A 23891-nucleotide genomic window follows, 5' to 3' on the forward strand; every position below is an offset into this window, starting at 1 on the left:
GGTAGCCCAAAGATATCACAAGGAAAGAATGTGTTTTGGGCTTTCATTTTATCAGAAAGTTCCAAGTTATTTCATTGGGTTAGCACATTGTTGTAATTGGGCTAAGTAGCTGGCACTGCCCATATGATTATTTGGCGCATAAGGATGTTTTGTTTTTGTTTTCATACAACGATATTTGAGAGTGGGAACCTAAGTCATATAAAAAGTGAGTCATAATTAAGTATTGAGTTTGACATCTATGTTTAGCTTGTAAGGCCATCTTTAATTAAAGGCTGGTTAGAGAGCTCATTTTAGCCATTTGGTCCTCTAAGATATTAATATTTTAATGAACAATACATGGTCATATTTGCCTCCATATTCAACCGAGTGCCAAAGGGCTATAGGGCTCGTTTTAGCCCTGTCATAAAAAAACTGTCTCCAACCGAGGGGCAAAGGGCCATAGGGCCAAACATAATTTATTATTTAAATTTAAAAACTACAACAACTTAAATTAAAAAAACTGCAAATTAAATTTAAAAATTACAAATTACATTTAAAAACAATATTAACTTAATTTTTTTAAATTCATAAAAAAAAAAATTTGGCCCAAAAAAAAATAATAATAAGCTCTTTGGCCTTTTTTTGTCCAATGGGGCCCACAAGCTCTTTGGCCTAACCCTCGGTTGGAGACGGTTTTCGGGCTATTTTCGGCTCTCTGGCCCTTTGGACCCTTTGGTTGGAGATAGCCTAACTTTTTGGATTTGGAGATGAATATCACATGAACATATTAACATTGAATATGCATAGTGATTTATTAGTCACTGTGTAACGCAGCAGAACATGTTTCGCAAGCTAAAAATGAAGGCAACAACAAGTAAATTGCAACTTTAATGATTAAGAGCACGCACTAATATACCTAGAGTCTTCATTCTCAATCTCGCTTTTATATCAAAACAATAAAATAAAATAAAAACCATGCAAAAAGAAACAATAGTAGAGACGCTAAACCAATAATTTCGATTTTCTCATTTGATTATCAGGGTTGGAAGTAACACATCCAATACATGGATTTTCTTATGTATATTTTGTTGGCGTGAGTCAACTATATGTTTTAGGAATGTAATCAGAATAGGATTATATGATTGATTCATTGTATATTTGGGATTCTTGTTCCCTAACTTATAGGACCTCTTGTACAATTATGTATATGCCTCCTAGAGAGAAGAATAATATAACGATTCAACTCTACACACATATACATTTATCTTGGCATCAAAGCAGGTTTCGCCATGTCTCTTCCCAAACCAAACCCTAAAACAAGTCAATACGTGCAATCTTCAACAAAGGTTGCATCATACACCAATTTTGGTGTTTTTGAAATTTGAACCCAGAAACCCAAAACCTTTGTGGCTTTGTAATCATCAAAGCTACATCAAAATTTAATCTTACTAAAATCACAACCAACCTGGTGTGATGGCAGAAGAAAGAAAGTCTGGAGAGTTGGTTACCATCCAACCCATGTCTAGTTCAAATGAATCCACCAACTTCAGGGGCGTTCTGTTTGGAATTCAATTGAATGATACGAACTTTAAAGTTTGGTTAAAGATGATGGAAGTCCATATTGCAGGCCTCGGCAAGCATGGATATTTAACTGGGAAGATTCCAGTTGTGGAAGAAGACTCTCTAGGTTACACAAAGTGGGTCACCGAAGATGTGATTGTGCGAGAGTGGCTGTTGAAAACCATGGAACCACACATGCTGAGTCTCTTCATTGATCTTCCGACAACCAAGGATATATGGGAGAATGCAACCCAAATGTTCTACGACAGATCCGACGAGTCTCAATATTATATGTAAGGCTATACGGACTAAACAAGATGGTTGTCCGGTAAATTTATATTTCACATATTTGAAGAGAGTATGGCAAGATCTTAATAAAATACGTCATATCAAGATGGTGTGTGCAACTAATCTTTGAACCTGTAAGGAAGAGCTTTCAAATGACAAGGTGTATGATTTTCCCGCAAGATTAGACAATGGCTTCGACCAAGTCCAGAGTGAAATCAAAAGAATGAAACTTATTCATGGGATTGAAGAGTGCTCCGGTTTGGTTCAACGTGAAGCATAAAGAAAGACAACCATGCTTGGGACAAAAGCCACGACAATGAGCTCTTCTATGGCAATGGTCATCAAGTCCCCATCACCATCCATGCGTCCATCATCCACTGGAACACCACGCCTGAACCATACCTAAGAAGACATCGACAAGGACAAACTTCATTGCAATCACTATAATGGAAAGAGGCACACTGAAGATACATGTTTTGAAATACATGGGTATCTAGAGTGGTACTGAGAACTAAAAAAACAATTGAAAACCAAGGGGAAATGCACATGCCAGGCTAAATTGGTCGAGTCTGGGGCTGGATGGGCTACTATGACAGCAGGCCAAGTAGGATCCAATTGCAACATTGGGAAATTTGATATTGCAACAAGACATTCTGAGCCTAGGTCACACACATTAGTCCACGACTTGGAGGAAAAAGTGGGCCACAACTTGGAGGAAAAATTGCAACCTATAGCGGAGGAAGATACCGACCAGATGCTATCTTTAATTAAGCAAATTTCAAATGAGGATTCGGGTAAAATAGGTATTGTACTCATAGCATCCATTAAACGAGATTCTGGCTAGATAATAGACTCCGGGGTTACTGACCACATGACATACGGCAAATCATTGTTTCACCACATGACTTCCCTACCAAAGGAGAATATTATCATGGAAAATGGCGAAGTTTCTCTTGTTACAGAAGTTGGTTCAATAACCCTTACTCCATCTCTATCTTTGCACAATACACTACTTGTTCCATCATTATCAAATCATTTACTATTTGTTGGTCAGGTTACGAAACAGTTGGATTGTGTAGTATTAATGTTTCCTACTTTTTGCCTACTTCAGGATATCTAGACACGGGCGATCATTGGGCGTGGTACTAAGAGGAGAGGGTTATATTATGTGGAGGATGTGGTACTAGGTGGAGTCAATCAAGTGCGTAGCTGTTACAATAATAAGACCAAGACAAGTTGGTTATGGCATTGTTGACTAGAACATGCATCCTTTGGTTATTTGAAAAAATTACTTCCATCTTTATTTAGTGGCATTTCAGAGTTTGATTTTCGCAGTAATGATTGCATTCTTGCAAAGTCATTGTACTTCGTACCATTTGAGTTTCAATAAAAGAACATTGCCTTTTGAGTTAGTTCACTCTAATGTATAGGGTCCTTCACCAATAACTACACAACATGGTATTCGTTGGTTTGTTATCTTTGTGGATGATTGCACTTGAAGGACATGGCTTTATACAATGAAACAAAAAAGTAATGTTGGTCAAATCTTCCAACAATTTTACCTTATGATTGGAAATCAATTTTGCCTCTTTATTAAAGTCCTCATATCAGATAATGGTGGAGAATATCTTAATTTAGAACTCTCTTAGTTTTTCACGGAGCACAACATTCTTCATGATACTACTTATCCTCAAACTCCACAACAAAACGGTGTGGCGGAGCGCAAGAACATACATATCTTGGAAACCACTCAGGCACTTTTTATTAGAGCTTAAGCTCTTAACACATATTGGGTGGATGTTGCCATTTATTCCGTTTATCTCTTGAACTGAATGCCTTCCCGGGTTCATAATTTTTGCACCCCTATGGAATCCTTGACGGATCATGTCTCTCTACCATCCTCTATCTAGTTATCACCTCGCAATTTTGGATATGTGGCATATGTGCATCTTCAAAAAATATAACATAGTAAAATGGACCCATGTGCAGTTCGTCGTGTGTTTTTGGGATTTAATACCCAACAAAAGGGATACCGGTGTTATCATCCATCTACTAGGCGTTTATATGTCACTATAGATGTCACATTCTTCGAAACTGAAATGTTATTCACTACCAATCAAACCCACTATACTCGTCAAGGGGAACTGGTTAGTACAAATGATGAATATATGTGGTTTGATATACCGTTGAAGCTGTCCAATAGACAGGTTGAAATTAACCAAGAAAATATTAGTGAGCAGGCAACAGAATGTAGCAGTGGACTGAGAAGAGAACCTTTGAGTATCCCAAGTTTTAACTTAATCACCAACCTAGGCCTGCTTGTTCAAGGCCTAAGCACTAACCCACACGCTGACTGTGGGGAGCAAGCTGTGGAATGCAGCAGTGGACCGAGATGAGAGTCTTTGACTCGGCCTGTAGATGAGCCTGAATTGTTTGGGTCAGCAAGTAAGAAAATTGATAGCACCGAAACAGCAGACCTAGCAAATAATAACCCTCATTCTCCTCTACCAGTACATGCTCATCTCCCCAATGATATCCAAGAGGCACGTTCTCATAATTCGAGTATTATTGAAAGTTCTTATGTCTTACCTCATAGGCAAAACCATGGTAAACCACCTGACAGATTTTCTCCGGATGGAAAAGTCAGATATGCAATTGCACAGTATGTATCAACACATTGATTATCACCTAAGTATCAAGCTTTTGTGAATCAAATGGCTAGAGTCAAGATCCCAACCAAAGTGGAAGAAGCCCTGCAATATCGTCATTTGATAGAAGCCATGGAAGTCGAGATAGAGGCCTTACAAAGAAATGGTACATGGAACGTGGTACCACTACCACATCGGAAGAGACCGGTGAGATGTAAATGAGTATTCACCATAAAGCACAAAGCAGGCGAATCCATAGATATATACAAGGCAAGATTGGTCGCTAAAGTGTACACACAGACGTTTGGAGTTGATTATCAGGAAACAGTTGCTCTAGTTGCAAAAATGAATATTATTCGAGTTCTTATGTCCATAGCTGCTAACTTTGATTGACCCTTGAAACAGTTTGATGTGAAAAATGCCTTCTTACATGAAGATCTGGAATAAGAAGTATACATGGATTTTCCACCTGGATACAAAGTACCAAATGGAGCTGGAAAAATGTGTAGACTTCGAAAGGCTCTTTATGGACTCAAACAATCATCTAGAGAATGGTTTGGAAGGTTCACCCAAGCAATGAAGAGCTATGGCTACAAACAAGGGAATGCAGATCATACATTGTTTATCAAACGCATGTGAGGTAAAGTCACTTTGTTCATAATCTATGTGGATGATACGGTAGTCACATGCGATGATACATAAGAGATCGATGATACATAAGAGATAAAGAGACTGCAAAATTATCTTTCCTCAGAATTTGAGATGAAGGATTTAGGGGGCTTGAAATACTTTCTCAAAATTGAAGTTGCTCGTTCTCGTGATGGTATTTACTTATGTTAGCGGAAATATGTGCTAGATTTTCTCTTTGAAACTGAGATGTTGGCATGTAAACCAACAGAAACCCCCATCGTACAGAATCATCACCTGGCAATATACCAGGATCAAATTCCAACTAACAAGAAGAGGTACCAGAGGTTAGTAGGTAAGCTAATTTACTTATCGCTTACAAGGCCAGATATTGCATATGCAGTTAGTGTTGTAAGTCAGTTTATGCACTCTCCTAGTGAGGATCATATGGCAGCCGTAATGCGTATATTGAGTTATCTGAAAGGTGCACCTTGGAAATGGTTGATTTTCAGGAAGCCTGGACATATGAAGATAAAAAGGTATATTGATGCTGACTGGGCTGGGAACATTACTGATCGTTGCTCCACGTCAGGTTACTTTACATTTGTGGCAGGAAATCTCTTGTAACTTGGAGAAGTAAAAAACAAAACATGGTGGCCAGGCCCACAGCCGAGGAGGAATATCAAGGTATGGCACATGGGATTTGAATTGTTATGGATCCAGATTCTTCTGACTGAAATAGGATTTAAGCCTCGGGAGTCTATGTTGTTATACTGTGATAATCAAGTAGCGAGAAAGATAGCCAACAATCCAATCCAACATGATTGTAAGTAACATATGGAAGTGGAAGGACATTTTATCAAAGAGAAGTTGGACGTTAAGCTGATTGACATTCTGTATGTGAGGTCTGAAGAACAGTTAGCTGATGTGTCAACTCATGCAGTGTTAGTGAAGGTTTTTCAAGACTCACTCGACAAGTTGGGCTTAGGTGATATTTACGCACCAACTTGAGGGGGAGTGTTAGCGTGAGTCAACTATATGTTTTAGGAATGTAATCAGAATAGGTTTACATGATTGATTCATTGTATATTTGAGATTCTTGTTCCCTAACTTATTGGACCTCTTGTACAATTATATATATGTCTCCTAGAGAGAAGAATAATATAACGATTCAACCCTCAACACATATACTTTTATTTTATTTAATTAATTACAAGTTGACCTGTTGCAGGCAGGATCGGATTCGCGGCTTGTGAGCCAAATGGAATCACTTGCATTTGTTTCACTATTCCGATGCCATGTCCACTGTGCATGGGTTGCATTCACTACAACCAATTGCCCGTGCCCAAAGCTTGCCTCCCTGAAAGCCGATATTTCGGGTTTCGGATTCAAATACCTGAAATATTAAAAAATAAATAAATAAATAAAAATAAAAAGTGTCAGTTTGCGACAAGAAAAATGTATGAAATAATTAAGGAACCCATGGAAAGAACTGCAACTAATTAAGCCAACTTAATTACTTGCTAGCAAAGCCTTCACGGTTGCCACCATCTCCAGTGGTAATAAGTACTGGACCACAATTATTAGCTTGATCCTTGTGAACGCGAGTCTAAAACAACAAAGTAAAAAAAATATCATTAGTAATATATTCAACCAAATCAAGTAATTAAAAGCAATCCTAATTGATTTCGGATGTATATGTGAATTTTTGTAAGAGTAGTAGGCTCAAAACGAGTGATTATCGTCATATTAACTTGTCAACTAGTTAGTGCATCAACGTCACTTTTTACATAGTATGACCAACTAATGGATTTGCTAATGTAGTTACTTATGTGGCAAAAGACATGATTAAGTACATGTTTATTAGTGTGTCATGCTCTGTTCATTAACGACTTGATTTGCATGTGATTATTGTTAGAGGGTGTTGGGTTTTCACCCCTGCGTCCCAGGTTCGAAACTCTCCCTCTCATAATTAAACTATTGTAATAATTTTGAACTCTTTCCACTTAATAATAATAAATTAAAAAATAAAATAAATGACTTAATTAGATAGGGCAAAATGTGATAGGCTCTAACATTACAAGTGAAGGAAAATACTTACAAAACGCTCGTCGGCATGTACATGCCCTGCATAAACCACATCAACACGAGCTTGATAGAGCAAATCTTCCATGGCCTCCTTCATGCCAACAGATTCAGACTCACCCTGATGAGCTTTATTAGAATTGTGCCAAGGAGCATGGATAAGCACGATGATCCACGGCGTCCTCCCCCTGTCGACCTTTCCCAAATCCGCTTGCAACCACTGATACTGTGCAGAACTAGGATCAAAATCAGTGTACGACCCCAACATGATCACACGAACTCCGGCTACATTGAATGAGTAGTAGAGGTTTGAGTCTGATCCGCTCTCTTCATATGGCATGTGCCACCGCGCATTGTATGCGGTGAAGGCATGCGGGTGGAAGATCCGGATCTTTTCGACCTCGTGATTGCCTTGTGTGACCATCCAAGGCCGTTGGCTTGCCAGTGGCTGCACCAGACGGCCAAATGAGTCCCATTTACTTTGGCGCAAGTCTGCATAGGATAAGTCTCCTGGTAGTAACAACATGTCGTGGTTTGTTTTGGCTATGTGTTGGAGGGTTGAGGAGGTCCATTCAGTTTGTCCAAGATCACCTGCCAAGCATGTAGGTAGATGGTTAATTTCATTCATTTAATTTTGTTTAATTAAGCATATATGTGCTACTAAATATTTACACATACCTACGACTGCAAATGTGATAGGGAATGCTGCAGGCGGGGTTTTGAAACTGAACTCAGGATCCGAATGAGAGGAGCCACAGCGGTAGTAGTACTGCATGTTGGGTTTCAACGGACCGATAACGACGTCGTGAATATCCCCATACGTGTATATTATTCCGTAGGTGTAGGAACACTTGTATTTCCAGTTGCAGTGCTTTCATAAACACCTGGAAATGATCCATATACCACTGTTGCCGGACTAGGGATGTCTGTGATCCATGCCACCCTCATTCTGTCCTCGCCTACTACTGAAGTATGCACCTGCATGTGCACATAATCAGCAGATATATTAGCTACGGCTCATTTAAATATGGACCATCTAATAAGAGCATGATGTTTTAAATCTCTAATTTTTATTTATTTAATGTTCATCATTTGGTCTAGAACCATTACTGATCTTCAATTTATTGGAGTAGATAATTTCTAATAAATAAAAAACAAAAGGGCTTTAAAGCCTTACTAAAAAAAGAAAAAAAAGAAAAATTGGATACGGTGTGGAAGGCAATATTTTTTTTTCTAGAACACACAATATTATCTACACTAGGTAGAATACCATCATACAGTAATACTAAATGACGACGTTAAGGGAAATTAAATCTTCTATATGCAACACTTCCCATTTGACCTTTTATGTCACATATGTCTATTCCCATTCATTTGACTAAACCATTTTTAAATATATTTTTGGAATTGACTTTTAATAAAAATGCAAGTAAATTTCAGTAAAACACTCGAAGTGTTTTCTACGAGAAGCACTTAATTGATAGTGCTTGCAATAAACATTTCAAGTGATTTTGGAATTAATAATTTTTTCAAAAAACGTTTTCAATTGAAAACACTTCCCAACAAGCTCTTAATTCTTTTCTTGTGGTTGGTAAGTAAATAAGAAATTAAACAGATTTCTTCATTCTGGTAAAATACATGTTGGCCTAATTCACCACTGTCCAAGCCTACAATTTTGCTTTCAAATTCCCCAGAAAAATAAAAACTACTTATTCTTTTTTTTTTTTTAAATTAAATTAAATTATGGGCAGAGAAAAAAAACTTGTATCAGTTTATTAAAATATTAATAATAATAATTGAACAGTACCTGTATTGGAGAAGCAGAACCAGGATCATCCACAGGGGCGGAGAGGTTCTTGCGAGGCGGTGGGCGATTATAACCTTTGACAAATGCACCAAACAACACCGGCAAAGCCAGGCCAATTAACGTAAAAACAGCGAGAACCAGTCCCGGCCAGCGTTGGACGTCCGCCATGTTTAACGTTTAAGACTACTCTCGAACTCTGGCTAATTTCACCAGAAAATGATCTAGAAAGCGAATGTCTGCTTCTTTCCTCTTCCTCGTATAAATAGAACAGAAAATGCCAATTTAACGATGGAACAACACATCGCGGTTGGTACGTGATACGTGGGACGTCGCACAATTGGACACGTCTCCAAAAGGCATAACATAAGCTGAGCAAATTTGAGTCGTTCGATGGGTTTTTCATATTTTGAGTGTGAAAATGCTTAGCCACTTGGGCTGCCGATTTCGTCACCGATTTGGCGATTGTTGAGTCCGGACATTAGTTAGTGTTTGTTGTTTTGGGGGTGTGTTGCGGCCACCGTTTCATTGCCTTTCACTTTGGCAGTAGCAGGATTTTTTCAGATCCCATGTATGTCGGCATTTGGCAAGTTGGAACCGTGGAGATTTAGCATTTTCAATATCTCCAATGGATGGATTAGAGGAAGGAAGTGCGATATCCATCAATGCTTAAAGATGATAGGGTGCTTTAGAGGGTATTTCAATTCAAAAATGTTGGGGTGGAAAAAAATACCGAAAATTTCAAACCGAACCGAAAAAATCTCAAACCAAAAATTCCGAAAATTTCGGTACCCAATCCCGAATCCATCCCGAAATTTCGGTATGGGAATTGGTCTCACATTTTCATTCATTCGGTAATCCCGAACTGAACCGAAATAAAAAATATATATATTATTTAATTTTGAATATATATTTGGAATTGTAATAGCGGTCGGATTTGGTTGAGATTTAATCTCAACCGTTGAATCCAAATAAAACCCTCACTCAGTCACTCACTCTCTCTCTCTCGACCTCACCTCACCATGCTCTCTCATCCTCGCCAATTTCTCTTGATTTCTCTCCTCCTTCTCATTTGCCATCTTCGAATCTAACCACATCACACTCACACAAGTGACTCACCTCTCTCTCGACTGACCTCTTTGATCTCTATCTCTCGACTTCCCATCCCTTACTAAAAAACACGTTGCAGGAATGGCAGCAACTTAGGTGATAGCATCGTCGATCCTCACCAAGAGTTTTGTTTTGTTTGAAGGACTCAAATCTTTAAGCCTTAAGTTCACTCAGTCTTAGACTCTCTCTGTCTCTCTATCGCTCCTTCTTGAATTCGAAACTCAACAACCACCAACCCTTTCACAATCTGACTCCAACAAACTCTCTCCACTCCGGCCACCACCACACCTCATGGCTTCATCCCCCACCATCGATTCTCTCCACTCTCTCTGTGTGTGGGGTTTCGAATTAAGGTTTCGAATTGGGGGCTCGAGTCAGGAGGAGGATACGAGTCCGTCTGACTATCTCTTCATTATGTCTCTCTCTCTCGACTCATTGTCACTCTCTTATTTCAATTTAGGTTTTTAATGTAGGTTCATATGATTTCAATTTCAATCTAGATGATTTGGATTTTGATGCACGTTCGGTTTCGGGAGTCCTGAAATTTCGGTTCAAGATCGGTCGTCGGATTCTCATCCTGAAAATTTTTAGTTTGGGATTTGATATGTCATTTCTGGTTCAGTATCTCATACCGAACCAGCCCTAAAAAAATGGAAGAAGAAATTAACTTGTATAATCATAAAACATTTGGAAAATGACAAAAAGACACATCATTTTTTCTTTCTACACACATTTATTCAATTTTGTTACTTATTTTTATTTAATTTATTCAATATGATGACAAAAAATTTAAAAAAAAATGTATAAAGCTAAACAAATCAGCTCTCAATGTGATTATGCTAAAAAGGTTGATAATAATACATGAGCAAATCCACACTTCAGATTTTTTGTCAAAGCTTTATAAGGTATTATACTGAATTGATTTCCCTTCTAAAATGGGCAGACTATTTCCTAAAACAATTCAACTCCCTTCTCAAAATGGGCCACTAATACCACTGTTTTAGTGACATGTAAGTAACTAAGTGAGAGGATTTAAATTTAATTTTGCAAATAACGAGTTTAAGACTAAATTTTTGATGACCCATTGTATGGGTTAGCCCAACCCTTTTTTCCAATAGAGTGATTCTTTAACTTAGTTTGACATTGTTGTGCTGTGAGAAAATCATTTTTGAAAGTGCCGTGTGAGATGCTAGATGTGATAAAAATAGCCTAGCATTTGGTAAACAAAATTTTAAGTCTGTTGTGAGTACAATCAACAGTTTTTTAATGTTTAGTAAATTTTGTGTAAAAATAGTGTCAGATATGTATATGACTAAAAAAGAACATTTTTTGGAAATAATTTTTCAAATAGTAATGAGTATTTTCTCAAAAAAAGATACAAATGATAGAATACTATTTGAGATCACCTCATAGTAACGAGTAGCTTCTAACTTTTCTAAAGAATAGAAAACTTAAGATAGGTGTAAAGAAGCCTAGTCAAGCCGCGTAGCAAGGTGCTCAAACTCAGCTTAAGCTCAAAAGAAAGAAAAAAAAAAAAAAAAAGTACTTTTTTTTTTTGAAAAGCGAAAAAAAAAAAAAAGTACTTCCACGGTTCCAGTTATGCTCAGTTCCGGTCCTATAAATATTTTGATTCATCGATGAGCAATGTTCTTTTCATGTTTTAAAATGTCATATGAATTTGAAACCATTTATTCAAATTTTCATTGATTGGATCACTATTTCAGATTAATGATCTGCGTTATTTAACACATAAACATACGATATGTATTAAAAGTTAGCTTTAAAATCGTTCCACGTCAAACCTTACAAAGAAAGGGATGTTATTCGAGATCGCTATGTTTGTGTGTGCATAAAATGCTGTAACGTGATCTTATCATTATACGTCTTATGGTATGGAAGAATAATATATGGTTGATATATATTTAGAATATAATTCTATAATTTCTGACACATCTCGGATCGATTCCGCCGTAGTACGATATTATCTGTTTTGAGCTTACTATTCCATCATGATTTTATTTCTGGGAACTCACGAGCAACTTCCCAGTTGTCTGTTTTGAGCTTACTATTCCATCATGATTTTATTTCTGGGAACTCAAGAGCAACTTCCCAGTGGGTCACTCATCCTGGGATTGCTCTCGCCCAAACTCGCTTAACTTTAGAGTTCCGATGCAATCCGAAACCAATGAGTTCCCAAAATGCCTCGTGCTATAGGAGGTGGGCATGTACATATAAAGCACATCACCCCCTCTTCGTTGATCGATATGGGATGTTATAATTTGAATGTAATAATTATACCACGTGATAGTGTTCATAGTACACTAAAAAATTTCTGGCTTTTGATGAACTGGTCTAATGTACAAAACTTGCTCTCATTGAAAGACATTTTGATATATTATATATCTACTGAAGAATATGCCTTATGTTTCTTAATATGGCACATTATGATCTGTTAAATAATTACAGCACAAAGGTATCTTCAACTGACATATCCATTAAGTTAGTTAATACTACTTTTCAGGATGGATTGAGTGCTTGGAAATAAAATGTATCTGCACGTCAATGAAGGAAATTTGTTGCTGGCAAGTCACCTAATCAAGTTAGCAACCTCTTGTCATAAGTTTCGAATCGAGGACTTTTAAAGCCTAAAATTTACCGGCCCACCGTATTTTTTCTCTTCTATTTTTGGCCTTTTTGGCGTGGGTAAAACAGGACATGTTCTTAATTATCTCTTACTGCGTATCATCATTTATCAAATGTCATGTGTAGGGTGTGCCCTGTAAGTCTAGGGCCGGCCAGGCTCAATCTCTTCATATAATGTCTTGTTTAGTTACAAGCTCATGCAATTAGACTCGGCCTTACTTCAAATGATCACTAAACTGATGATATTAACCAAGTTAATTAAAAGATTAGAGCCAAGCAAAGCCCAATCTGCATTAATAATTTATGCTGGATAGAACTATCCTATAGATATAAAGATTGAGAATCCTAGAACGTCAGTGGCTTTGCCGCAAGTATTGCCATACTTACACGCCATTGCAATCTTATTATTCTATCCATTTTTTCAAACCGGCCCCCTCAACCCTCTTATATATCTCTCCAAGGCTCTGGAAATATTCGTATCCAATAGCTCTCACAAAGCAAAAATGGAGAAATTATATCGTCATGTATTCTCTCTTCTCCTAATCATCTGTCTCTTCCCTCAACATCTAAAATCACAAGATGATGATTTTGTTAGACAACCTCCTCGCGAAGTAATATTCACCCATCACACTGGTTCCGATGAGGACCCTCAACAGGTACAGTTTATGGGTATTCTAACAGTTTATATGTCTAATTGTCCGGACGGTAATGATAGTATCTTGTACATGAACCGGCAGCTCACTATTTCTAAGTAATGGGGAAGAAAACCGAAACATGCTATAATTTTGAGCTCAGAAAAAACAGTTAACACCCGACTATTATAATTTCTTGTTGATTGTTTTCTTAACGTCGTATTAGGTGCATATTTCACTAGTGGGAAAAGATCATATGAAAATTTCATGGGTTACTGAAAGCATGCATGTTAAATCACTTGTGGAGTATGGAAAGGTATCTGGGATATATGATGGGAAGGCAACTGGAGAACACACATCATACAAGTACTTTTCCTACAGCTCCGGGAAGATCCACCATGTTACCATTGGTCCCTTGGAGCCTGCCACTACATACTTCTATAGGTGTGGAGGTTCAGGCCCCGAGTTCTCCCTCAAGACACCCCCACAAAAACTTCCCCTTGAATTTGCAGTGGCCGGTAAGTTAAGTTACATTTTTTTCTTTCAAATTAAGATAATGTTATGTTGTCAGAATCTAAATTTTAAACACACCTTTAACAGGATAAAATTTTCACTATCGCAAGAAATTTATCGATCAATAATTTTGAGTGGAGATTTAGTAGCTTGTCACATGAAATGAACTATCGATGAGCGTCTTTCTGGAATTAGAAGGAATGTTATGTATATATTTGGGGAGTACGATAGAGTTGGTTAGTTAGCTATTTATAGTTGCTTTCAGTCCAAGCGGAATGACAACAAATGTTGGAGATGAATGTAAAACACTCGTTAGGAAAAGTTGCAAGTTTCGCAAACTTTTTAGCTGCGTCTTCGAAACGTTTATTTTGAGTCGTACTGTCGTGGGACTGGCCTTGTTTATTTAAGTAAACATTGCAAAAACCTAATTAAAACTGTAAGAAATAATCTGACATTTAAAAATAAGAAAAATTAATAAAAATGATTTGAAAACTTTGAGTTTTAACGATAAGGACAAAATAAAGGGTAAAATGATTAGTACCAGAATTTAATTTTTAGTGTAAAAATGTGGTTTTTCATGAAAATGAACAGTATTAGGAGTTTTTTGTTAAAATTCTTTTAAAAATAGAAGAAGATGAAGTTTTAGCCGATTTCAATAGTAAGTTTCTCCTCTCTATCCGATACACAATGCTCAAACAAATAATAAGTCTTTGGTTCAATAATGAGCGTATTTTTTTGTGACAACAATGTCCATTATTTATAACATAACACTCTAATGATTCTCCTATATATTAGAATCATCGCAGAAAACCATCAAAAAAATCCATATTTTATATATTTATATATATATATATTACAGTTCCAATATAAAATTCTATTCGTATAAGAAAAAGGACAACTTCTAGCTTTCAAACAAGACTTTTCCGTATCTATTTGAATTAATCACTACAGCCGGCTCTAATAACTAATTCATACTCATACTCTAACAAACACAACATATCAGCGCTTTTGACCAAAAAAACACGTCAGCTTGCATGTTTGCAAGTTTATATTTCTTTTTCATTTTAATTTTAGAGGCCTGCTTGATTCTGCAACAATGGGTTGGCTGAAATGACCATTTAACTGTTTCATGGGTACTAAATTAATTAGATTTTATCGATATATTGTTCATATTTGATCGGTAATGTCGTTGAGATTTAATTAATATGTGGTCGTCATTTTAAATTCAATTAATTCAAGTATTGAAGTTTGTAAAATCATCATTTCAGTCACTCTCTCTTAATTATGTGCTATCTAAATGTAAATAAACCTTTATCTTATGAAAGAAAAATTAATCTTGGTAAGGGATGAATCTTATATATGATTGGGGTCTTCCTGAATCAGCAGTAGCCCTATCTATTTATCTTCCGATAAATCAACTCTGGCATAAAAAGAATGGGTTTTGCTCAAGTGGAACAATATATATAATCAGAGACTTGAGACCAAAAGCTTAGCTTCAGATTCACTTTCCTTAACTTTGTGATTATATGGCTTTTATATAAGGATTAATATTTTTTTTTTTTTTTGTCAAAGGGATTAATATGTTTTGGATTCATATATATTTGTGTGTGTGGCTTTGAGAATATTCGCCACTCATTCACCTTAGACCTCATAATTTTGTAGAAAGGCCTAGTCGGTCTTGAAGAAAATAGAAATATTTTACCTTTTATTTGGGCAACAATGATAAGCTACGCAAAGGACAATTCGAACTCAGGTTCATTATAGGAGCACTTCCAATCTAATCCATGTCGCTTAAACCAGCCGTTTATATAATAACATATGAGAATAACCCAACATTAGAGCGTTCCTGTTCTTCGATTTGGTGTATTGGTTGACAAGTCCAAAGCCAACCCTGTAGGGAGCCCAGTAAGGCTACCGCCTTAAACACCCAAATTCATATGCATACATATTAAATACAGTAATCCTGGTTCGAAATTATTAAACTTAATGGTTTGCCAACCCTACAATATCAAGGTCGGCCTTGCGTCTGTCACATTAATTTGTTATAAGATCGAAGTTTGGTAAATGTAACATTGCTCATGTGTGTGTGTGTGTATGTTCATGTGTTGCTTTCAGGCGACCTAGGTCAGACTGAATGGACTAAATCAACCCTACAACACATCGGAGGAATGGACTACGATGTGCTTCTCCTCCCCGGCGACTTGTCATACGCTAACTCACACCAACCCCTCTGGGACTCCTTCGGCCGCATTGTCGAGCCCTACGCCAGCAAACGCCCATGGATGGTCACAGAAGGCAACCATGAAATCGAGAGCTTCCCTCCTGGCTTCATGGCCTACAATGCCAGGTGGCGGATGCCCTACCAAGAGAGTGGGTCCACCTCCAACTTGTACTACTCTTTTGAGGTTGCCGGGACCCACGTCATCATGCTGGGGTCCTATGCTGAGTTTGATGCTGAGTCGGATCAGTACAAGTGGCTTCAGGCTGATTTAGCGAAGATTGATAGGAAGGTGACGCCGTGGGTGGTTGTGCTTCTGCATGCACCTTGGTATAATACCAATACTGCCCATAAGGGTGAAGGGGAGAGCATGAGGCAAGCAATGGAAGAGTTGTTGTACAAGGCAAGGGTGGATGTGGTTTTTGCAGGGCATGTTCATGCGTATGAACGATTTGTAAGTTGGATTAATTTGATTCCTTACGTGCAAATTCGTTAACATTAATGAATGGCTAATAGTGTATAATATGATTAACTTTGTTAATGATTGATGCATGAAAACTGGGGTTTCTAACATTGTTAACCATATAATGTTGCAGACTAGGGTTTACAACAATGAAGTTGATCCATGTGGTCCGGTATATATGACCGTTGGTGATGGTGGAAACCGTGAAGGACTAGCGTTAATGTAAGTACTCTTTATTTTAGGTCAAGATTTTGTGTTGCTAGGATGTTATTATGATTGTTGATACCTTGATGGTAACATTAAAAGTTGTTCGTGAGATTATAAAGACACTTCAAAAATTAAAAAAAAAAAGAAAAAACGAAACCATCTTTTACATTCATTCTGCATATTCAAACATATGTAGGTTAGACTTGTTGGTTACGACATACACCGTGCCCGTCTCCTTGCACCTAAGTTTGAATTTATCTCTCCAAAGATTTAACGGACCATAGCTACATAATCTTAGAAGATAGTGTGTGTGTGTGTGTGTGTGTTAATTTTCCATTCATAATAACCAAACTTTTAACCATCTTTATAAATGTAGGTTCGAAGATCCGGCTTCCCCTCTGTCTTTGTACAGAGAGCCTAGTTTTGGACATGGAAGACTCAGAATAGTAAACGAAACACACGCATTTTGGGGATGGCATCGAAACAACGACTCAAACTCCGTTGTAAAAGACCAACTCTGGTTAGAAAGTTTGAGCAGCTCCAAGGCATGCTTACATCCTGGGAACCAGAAGGTGGGTTCATCATCCGTTAACGATGAATTATAGGCTCACATGTTACACACAAAGTATACAATATCTTAGCCTTCTTGTTTTTTATCTCGCAAAGATTGGAAGTTACAAGGTTTCTGTGTGCAAATATTTATAAATTCTTCTTTTGTAATTAAGTGCAAGGTGTGGATTATTACCTTTGAGTTCTTAGTTTATTATCATGTTTCTGTATTGGATGCTTTGTAAAAAAACAAGTTTGTGTAAATTAAACATCAGATTGTGTTTTGTCTTGGATTGTGATTTTTCTGTCTAAAAATCAACTGTTGTAATTAATCTTGTTGGTCCTGAAAACGTTTGCAAAAGAAGCAGATTTACCAACGTGAGTAAAGCTAATTGGTCTAGACGGTGAACGTGTTTCCTTACGTAGAAGTTTGAATCCATCTCCATTCAAATTAGAATTGTTTAAATTACCGCATTGTTGCGAAATAATTAGAGACAACTCAGAAGCTAGCATTTGTGATGTCAACAAAATACTCAAACGTACGACAAATGGGTTAGATTCCTATTGCAAATTGCAAGACGACCAAAGTCATGCCCATATAACTCATTGTTTGTTAGTCTTTCCTTTTCCAAGGAAACATGACGTGATGAGTAAGTATGATCATATTCATACACTATTACTAGTGGGATGTGTGCTTGCATTTCAGTGTCGATGATTATGAACATCCAAACCCTAGTGATTCGCTTTTTGAACACGTGACGAATATCTATTGGACAAATGATATCATTAAAATTATGTCTTAGTTCCAAAAGGGTTTTTCTCTCAAACATGGCCACAAAGGCAAGTCTAAAAAACCTAAAAGACGGATCACTCCCCACCGAAAATTCTTCATAAAACACCAGCTAAAGCCAAACTCAAACCCATTCTTAGGCCTAGTTTGGTACTGAGGTGATTCTAAAAAAAACTAGTATAAAAAAAAGCTGGGAGCTGTTTTTGTGTTTGGTAAACAAGCCAAAAACAAGAAGCTGCAAAACCCAGCTTTGAAAAATTGGTTTTTTTTCACATCTGTTTTACATAAAAGCTTACCAAACACTATAATACTCTTTTTTTTTTTTTTTCAAAAGCACTTTTACAAAAAAGTTTACCAAACACTCTGCTGCTTTATTTCATAACTGCTTATTCTCACAGCACAACAGAAGCAACTTTTTTTTCAAAGCGCAGCAATACCAAACCATCACTGCTGGTTGAAAGGTGGCAAACATGCAAATCCAAAGAAAGTTGCCACATTACAATCGCAATACCGAGAAAGATCGGGTACTGTAAATAAGTCAAAGAAACTCAAAGGACGCGTTGGTGGGCTGGCATGAATTGTCATGGATATGACTTGCAGTATTGGACTGAATTGGATGAGACTTAACTGGATTTATGTAAGATTTCATATCGCTCAGGGGTGGGGATCATGTAAGCCTTATACATATATTCTCATCTCTACCTAGCACGAGCCATTTTTGGGAGCTCACACGAGAACTTCCTAGTGCTTCACCTTTTGAGAGCTCACTGGCTTCGGGTTCCGTAGGAACTCCAAAGTTAAGCGAGTTCGCGCGAGAGCAATCCCTGGATGAGTGACCCACTGGGAAGTTCTCATATGAGTTCCCAAAAACAAAACCGTAAGGGCGTGGTAGGGGCCAAAAACGAACAATATCGTGCTACGGTGGAGTCGAGCCCAGGATGTGGTGGGGGCCTGAGCCTGGATGTGACAATTTATGCCCGTTGTCTGGTACTCACTAAGCCAGCGTGACTGGACTAACTATGGTTATTAATTTTTTAAAATAATTAAACTTTCAATGTTTTTCAACATAAGACAAACTTTTAATAAAATTAATCAGAAAAATAAATTAAGGAAACTAAATTAAAAAATAAAAAGATACCACCATCAATGACTTGCGACCCACACCTGAAAAATCACATCTCCGATTCACCAGAACAAAGGAGATGAGAGAAAGTCGCACAACCGAAGAGGTTAGCTAGCCGGAATTGTCGCCGAAGTGGAGGAAGAACGCTGGAATTTGTTGCCATAACAAAGAAAGAAGAGAGGACGACAACGAAGACTGAGGGGATCAGCTTTGTAAACCATGGTCATGTCAGATTACAAAACCCGTCATTATGGACTCAAATTTCGAATTTTAAATCTATGACACAATTTACTCATCAAACATGGGCTTAGTTACAATTTAGTGTCTTACTTTTGATCTTTGAGATTTGAAATTGATAGAAGTGATCCTTGAATTTATCCACCATCGATCATTTGTTATACTAATCTCAAAAACAATTTTAGCTAAAAAACCTAAAAGAAAATAATTTGTCCTAACCAACCCATGGCCCAAACACTCAAGTAGCGCAACGAACTAGTGTTGTGATGAGATCCATCAAATCTAGAGGGAATGGTAGCGACAGGCGTAAAGGGCCGAGTGATTGATTCGAAATTGTGGAAGAGTATGAGTGAAAAAAAATCCTAAATTCGGGCCAAGTAGCCCTAGTCATCTTCATTTTCCATGTAAGGAAAACTAATGACAAGAGTTTGAAAATTTTAAGTTTTAATCAAAGGGACAAAAAGTGTTGTAAGTGAATACTACTGTAGACATTGAAATTTCGGTGAAATGAATATTGACCAATAATTAAAATTTCATCGCTCACTTGTCACATAAATTTTACACATAGCGTGTGACTCAACAAAAAATCGAGATAAATCGGAAAAGTCATCAAATAGGACACGTGTCAACAGATGGCATAAATGATTTATTTCATCTGAATATTATATTCAAAATTAGGCCTTGAAAATTTCTATAAATAGAAGCCAATTTCATTCATTTCATTTCATCAATTCACATCACACCAAAACCTTGAAGTTTTGAAACTCTAAAGCTCTCAGGCAAATCCCTAATCATCAAGAAAGCCCTCTTCGTTCTTCGTCAAATCCTCCTTCAGGATCAAGCCCCGACGGTCCTTGAAAACGTGTTCATCGTTCATCATCCGTTCATCCTAAGATCAAGCCCCAACGGCCATTTGGAACAACAAAATCAACAAATCCACACATCCAACCATTCTTCAAGATCAAGCCCAAAAGCCCTTGAAGAAATCCACACAACCATTCTTCAAGATCAAGCCCCGACGGTCCTTGAATAAAGTGTTCATCGTTCATCATCCGTTCATCCTAAGATCAAGCCCCAACGGCCCCTTTGGATCAACAACATCAATAAATCCGCATAACTGTTCATCCTAAGATCAAGCACCATCGGCCATTTGGATCAACAACATCAATAAATCCACACACCCGTTCTTCAAGATCAAGCCCAAAAGCCCTTGAAAATCCGTTCATCAACCGTTCATCCTAAGATCAAGCCCCGACGGCCCTTTGGATCAACAACCCATCCACATATCTACATTTTACCAAGATAGAATCAGATGATCAAATTGTAAAAGAGATTGTAACCCCAAAATCAATACAAAATATTATTTTGTACACGTGTTTTTGTTTCAGGAAAATTCGTGTTTACAACTACCATAAGTGATTTTTTAGAGTATAATTATCATTTTTCGTTAAAGTGAACAATATCGACAAAGTTTCGTTACAATATCCTTTTCTAAAAGCACACAACATGGCAGATCATTTTCCATTTAAGCAAGCCAACATCAAACCGTACCCTACAAGGTTATGTGTTGCAACTTGATTTGCCGACAGGGATCAATCGAAAGGCAGATAATTTTCCATTTAAACAAGCCAACATCAAACCATACCCTACAAGGTTATGTGTTGCGACTTGGTTTGCCGACAGTGATCAATCGAAAGGAATCCTTTTTCTACGGTAGTGAAAATGAGTTAAATCCTGACGACGTGAATCAAACTTTGTTGGTGATTAATCTAACAAAATCTATTATTTGACAAAAAAAAAAAAAAAAACAATCGAAAGCAAGACGCACCATGAGACGACGATGGAAGATTAAATCGAAAGAGAGACGAATCAACACTGAAATCTACCCGAAATTTCACTCCCAAACAAGAAATTCGTTTTTTTTTTTTTTTTTTTTTTTTGGTTTTTTAACTTACAAGCCAAATCCCACAATAACTTATAGTAAAAGCTAATATAAAATTAAATTAAAAAGCTAGGGGAACAGAAAATATATTTATATCAGCTTAATTCCCACGCGTGCTCGATGAACGGCCCTGATCATATCGTCGGTTCCGCGGACAGCCTGATTGATTGAAACCCGCCGATCACCGATTTGAATTTTGACAAAGGTGTTAAGATCCGACGGCCCGGATCAAATCTTCTCGAGCTTCTCGGCTATGACCAAAGGGTTGCTCCTGGCGATCTCCTCCCTCCCGAGGGTCTTGAAATCGAACGAGCACGCGTGCTTCTCGGGGTACCTGTGAACCCCGCAGAACGTGGTCCCGCACCTGCACTTGAACCCGGTCAACCCGACCCGTTTCCTGCAAACGGTGCACCGGTTCGGCTGAGACACCACCGTAGCCACCTCAGGAGCCCGGACAACTTCAGCGGGCTCACCGGTTATATCTCCGGCTACCTCCGGCAAAGTCAAGGCCGGGGGCGGAGGTTGGCAGAGAGTCTCGATCGCTGGCGGAAAGGCAGGCAAGGATGTTGAAGGCGGGGAAGAAGGAGCGGAGAGAGAGGAAGAAGCGGCATCGGCAGCGGAGGCGGAGAGGGAGGCTTCGACGGTGGATTTGATCGAGGCCTGCTGCTGCTCCTTGAGGCAGAAGTCTCTGTAGCATTTGGAGCAGAGGTTCATGGTGGCCGGGCTGCCGAAGAATCCGCAGTTGTTTGCGCAGAGGTGGTGACCTTCTGGGGCCTCGCATCTGTGCTCTTCCGCCATGTCTGCTTCCAATTTCGCCTCAAGATCTTGTTTTTCTTAAATTCGCCGATCGGATTCGATTAGATCAGATCGTCGTCGTCTTCGCCAAAGAGAATTGATTTCGGAAAACTGATCTGCGATCGAGAGTACAAAATAATTATAAAAAAAAAAATTGACGAAATCTCAAACGCTTTTCCGTTAAATTATTTTGAGAAACCGGAGGATTAATTAATAATTAATAATCCTGAGGTATGCTGTTTGGTTGCTGAGAAACCAAATGAAGGAAAAAGAAAATCCGCTCTCCGGCTCCCAGACTCCAAAAAACAGCGAGCCCTGCGGCTCAAATTAAACCATTAGCGGCCAGAGGATCCGCGTTTTTGGAAACTAATTTTTCGGAACCAAACGAAGCGGATTCTGGATTCTCCCATCTGTTTTCTTTCATTTTTCCTCCTTAATTTTCTCAGCTACCAAACAGAAAATTACCAAAAAAATTAAAAAAAAAAAAATATATATATAAGGTGGGAGAGGGAGAGATTTCAGTACCTGTGTGAGGAGGAATGGAGAGAGTTTCTTGTGAAGCGAAGCGAGGAGAGGGGATAAGAATATGAACGAGGAGGGAGAGAGAGGGTTTAGAATCTTAAGACGGAAGAATTATCGAGAAGGTCAGAGGGAGGAATATTAATTATATCATATTAAAGAAGGGAAGGAGCGGGGAAACGGGACAAAAGTAGAATTATCGTCGTCCAAAGTTAATATGATTGATTAGCAATTTTATTTGTTGCACAAGAATGTTGTCACCTTCGCGTCATTCTTCTATTTAAATTATAACTAGACCTAATATGCGTGTCGTGTTTTTTGTATTGTAATCGATATCTTAACAGGTTATTTTATGTTTTTTGGATTCATATCATTTTCGTGTCATATCCGATATCTTAACAGGTCGTGTCGTGTAAGACCGTTAAAATAAATAGGTAGTATGATTCGATTCGAAATCGAGTCTTTAATATTAACAAGTAATATGACATGACCCATTACCTGTTAGAAAAAATATATTTTAAACCAATATATAAACAAATGAAAAACATAATACTAAATTAGTCTAATAATATTCTTCTTCACTTGTAAGTGAGAGATTTACATTCGATTCTCGCTAAAGACAAATTGAACTATATTATTATGGCTAATCTATTATAAGGTTTAGCTCACTCGTCCACCCCTTAGTGTAAATAATATCGTTTGACTATAATTGTAACTAAATCAACAAGAAATATTATGGAGACGTTTTTCAAAGTGAGATTTTTCATGGACTGTATGTCATCTCACAATTTAACATCAATTAATGTGTCAATATTATAAAACGTTATGCTATAAACATAAGGTGATAAAAAGTACATAGAAAATTCCTCTTTTAAGAGAGTTTCATCAGCATTTCTAAATATTTTAACATGTGCACTTAAAATCCATATGTTTTGTGTTCTTGATGTTTATCGAGGTTTGAAATCAGTATTAAAACTGATTAAGAAGTTTCAATATTTTCACATTTCATTAAAAAAAAAAAAACACTTTAAATGTTAGATACATATGAAAAAATTGAAATATGACCCATTTTAAATCAACCCCCATATTCAATGGTGTAGTTCACTTAGTAATACAATTGAATGATATTTCTCTTTATTTTAGTAATAGATCTTAAGTT

At 37.5% G+C, this 23891-nt stretch overlaps 2 protein-coding genes and 1 pseudogene across 3 annotated transcripts; 1 reads left to right on the plus strand and 2 right to left on the minus strand.

Annotated features, from left to right (window-relative positions):
- Positions 1-6146: 6146 nt before the first annotated feature.
- Positions 6147-9198, minus strand: LOC137713268 (putative purple acid phosphatase 20; annotated as a pseudogene). The gene is made up of 5 exons (XR_015955846.1): positions 8995-9198; positions 7866-8165; positions 7204-7778; positions 6623-6711; positions 6147-6498 (listed from the first exon to the last, which is right to left on the minus strand). The product of XR_015955846.1 is annotated as a putative purple acid phosphatase 20 (transcript).
- A 4009-nt stretch (positions 9199-13207) lies between these two features.
- On the plus strand, positions 13208-17613 carry LOC137713267 (purple acid phosphatase 22). Its single transcript, XM_068452556.2, has 5 exons — positions 13208-13400; positions 13603-13894; positions 16005-16561; positions 16704-16792; positions 17154-17613. The coding sequence occupies exons 1-5, from the start codon at positions 13248-13250 to the stop codon at positions 17380-17382; spliced, it is 1320 nt and encodes a 439-aa protein (XP_068308657.2). The 5' UTR covers positions 13208-13247; the 3' UTR covers positions 17383-17613.
- Positions 17614-21306: 3693 nt separating this feature from the next.
- LOC137712682 (zinc finger A20 and AN1 domain-containing stress-associated protein 4) lies at positions 21307-22940 on the minus strand. The gene is made up of 2 exons (XM_068451813.2): positions 22739-22940; positions 21307-22329 (listed from the first exon to the last, which is right to left on the minus strand). The coding sequence occupies exon 2, from the start codon at positions 22214-22216 to the stop codon at positions 21647-21649; it is 570 nt and encodes a 189-aa protein (XP_068307914.2). The 5' UTR covers positions 22217-22329; positions 22739-22940; the 3' UTR covers positions 21307-21646.
- Positions 22941-23891: the final 951 nt, after the last annotated feature.

Source organism: Pyrus communis, chromosome 14 (assembly GCF_041283825.1).
Source record: "Pyrus communis isolate YQ-2024b chromosome 14, ASM4128382v1, whole genome shotgun sequence".
Classification (NCBI taxonomy): Eukaryota; Viridiplantae; Streptophyta; class Magnoliopsida; order Rosales; family Rosaceae; genus Pyrus; species Pyrus communis.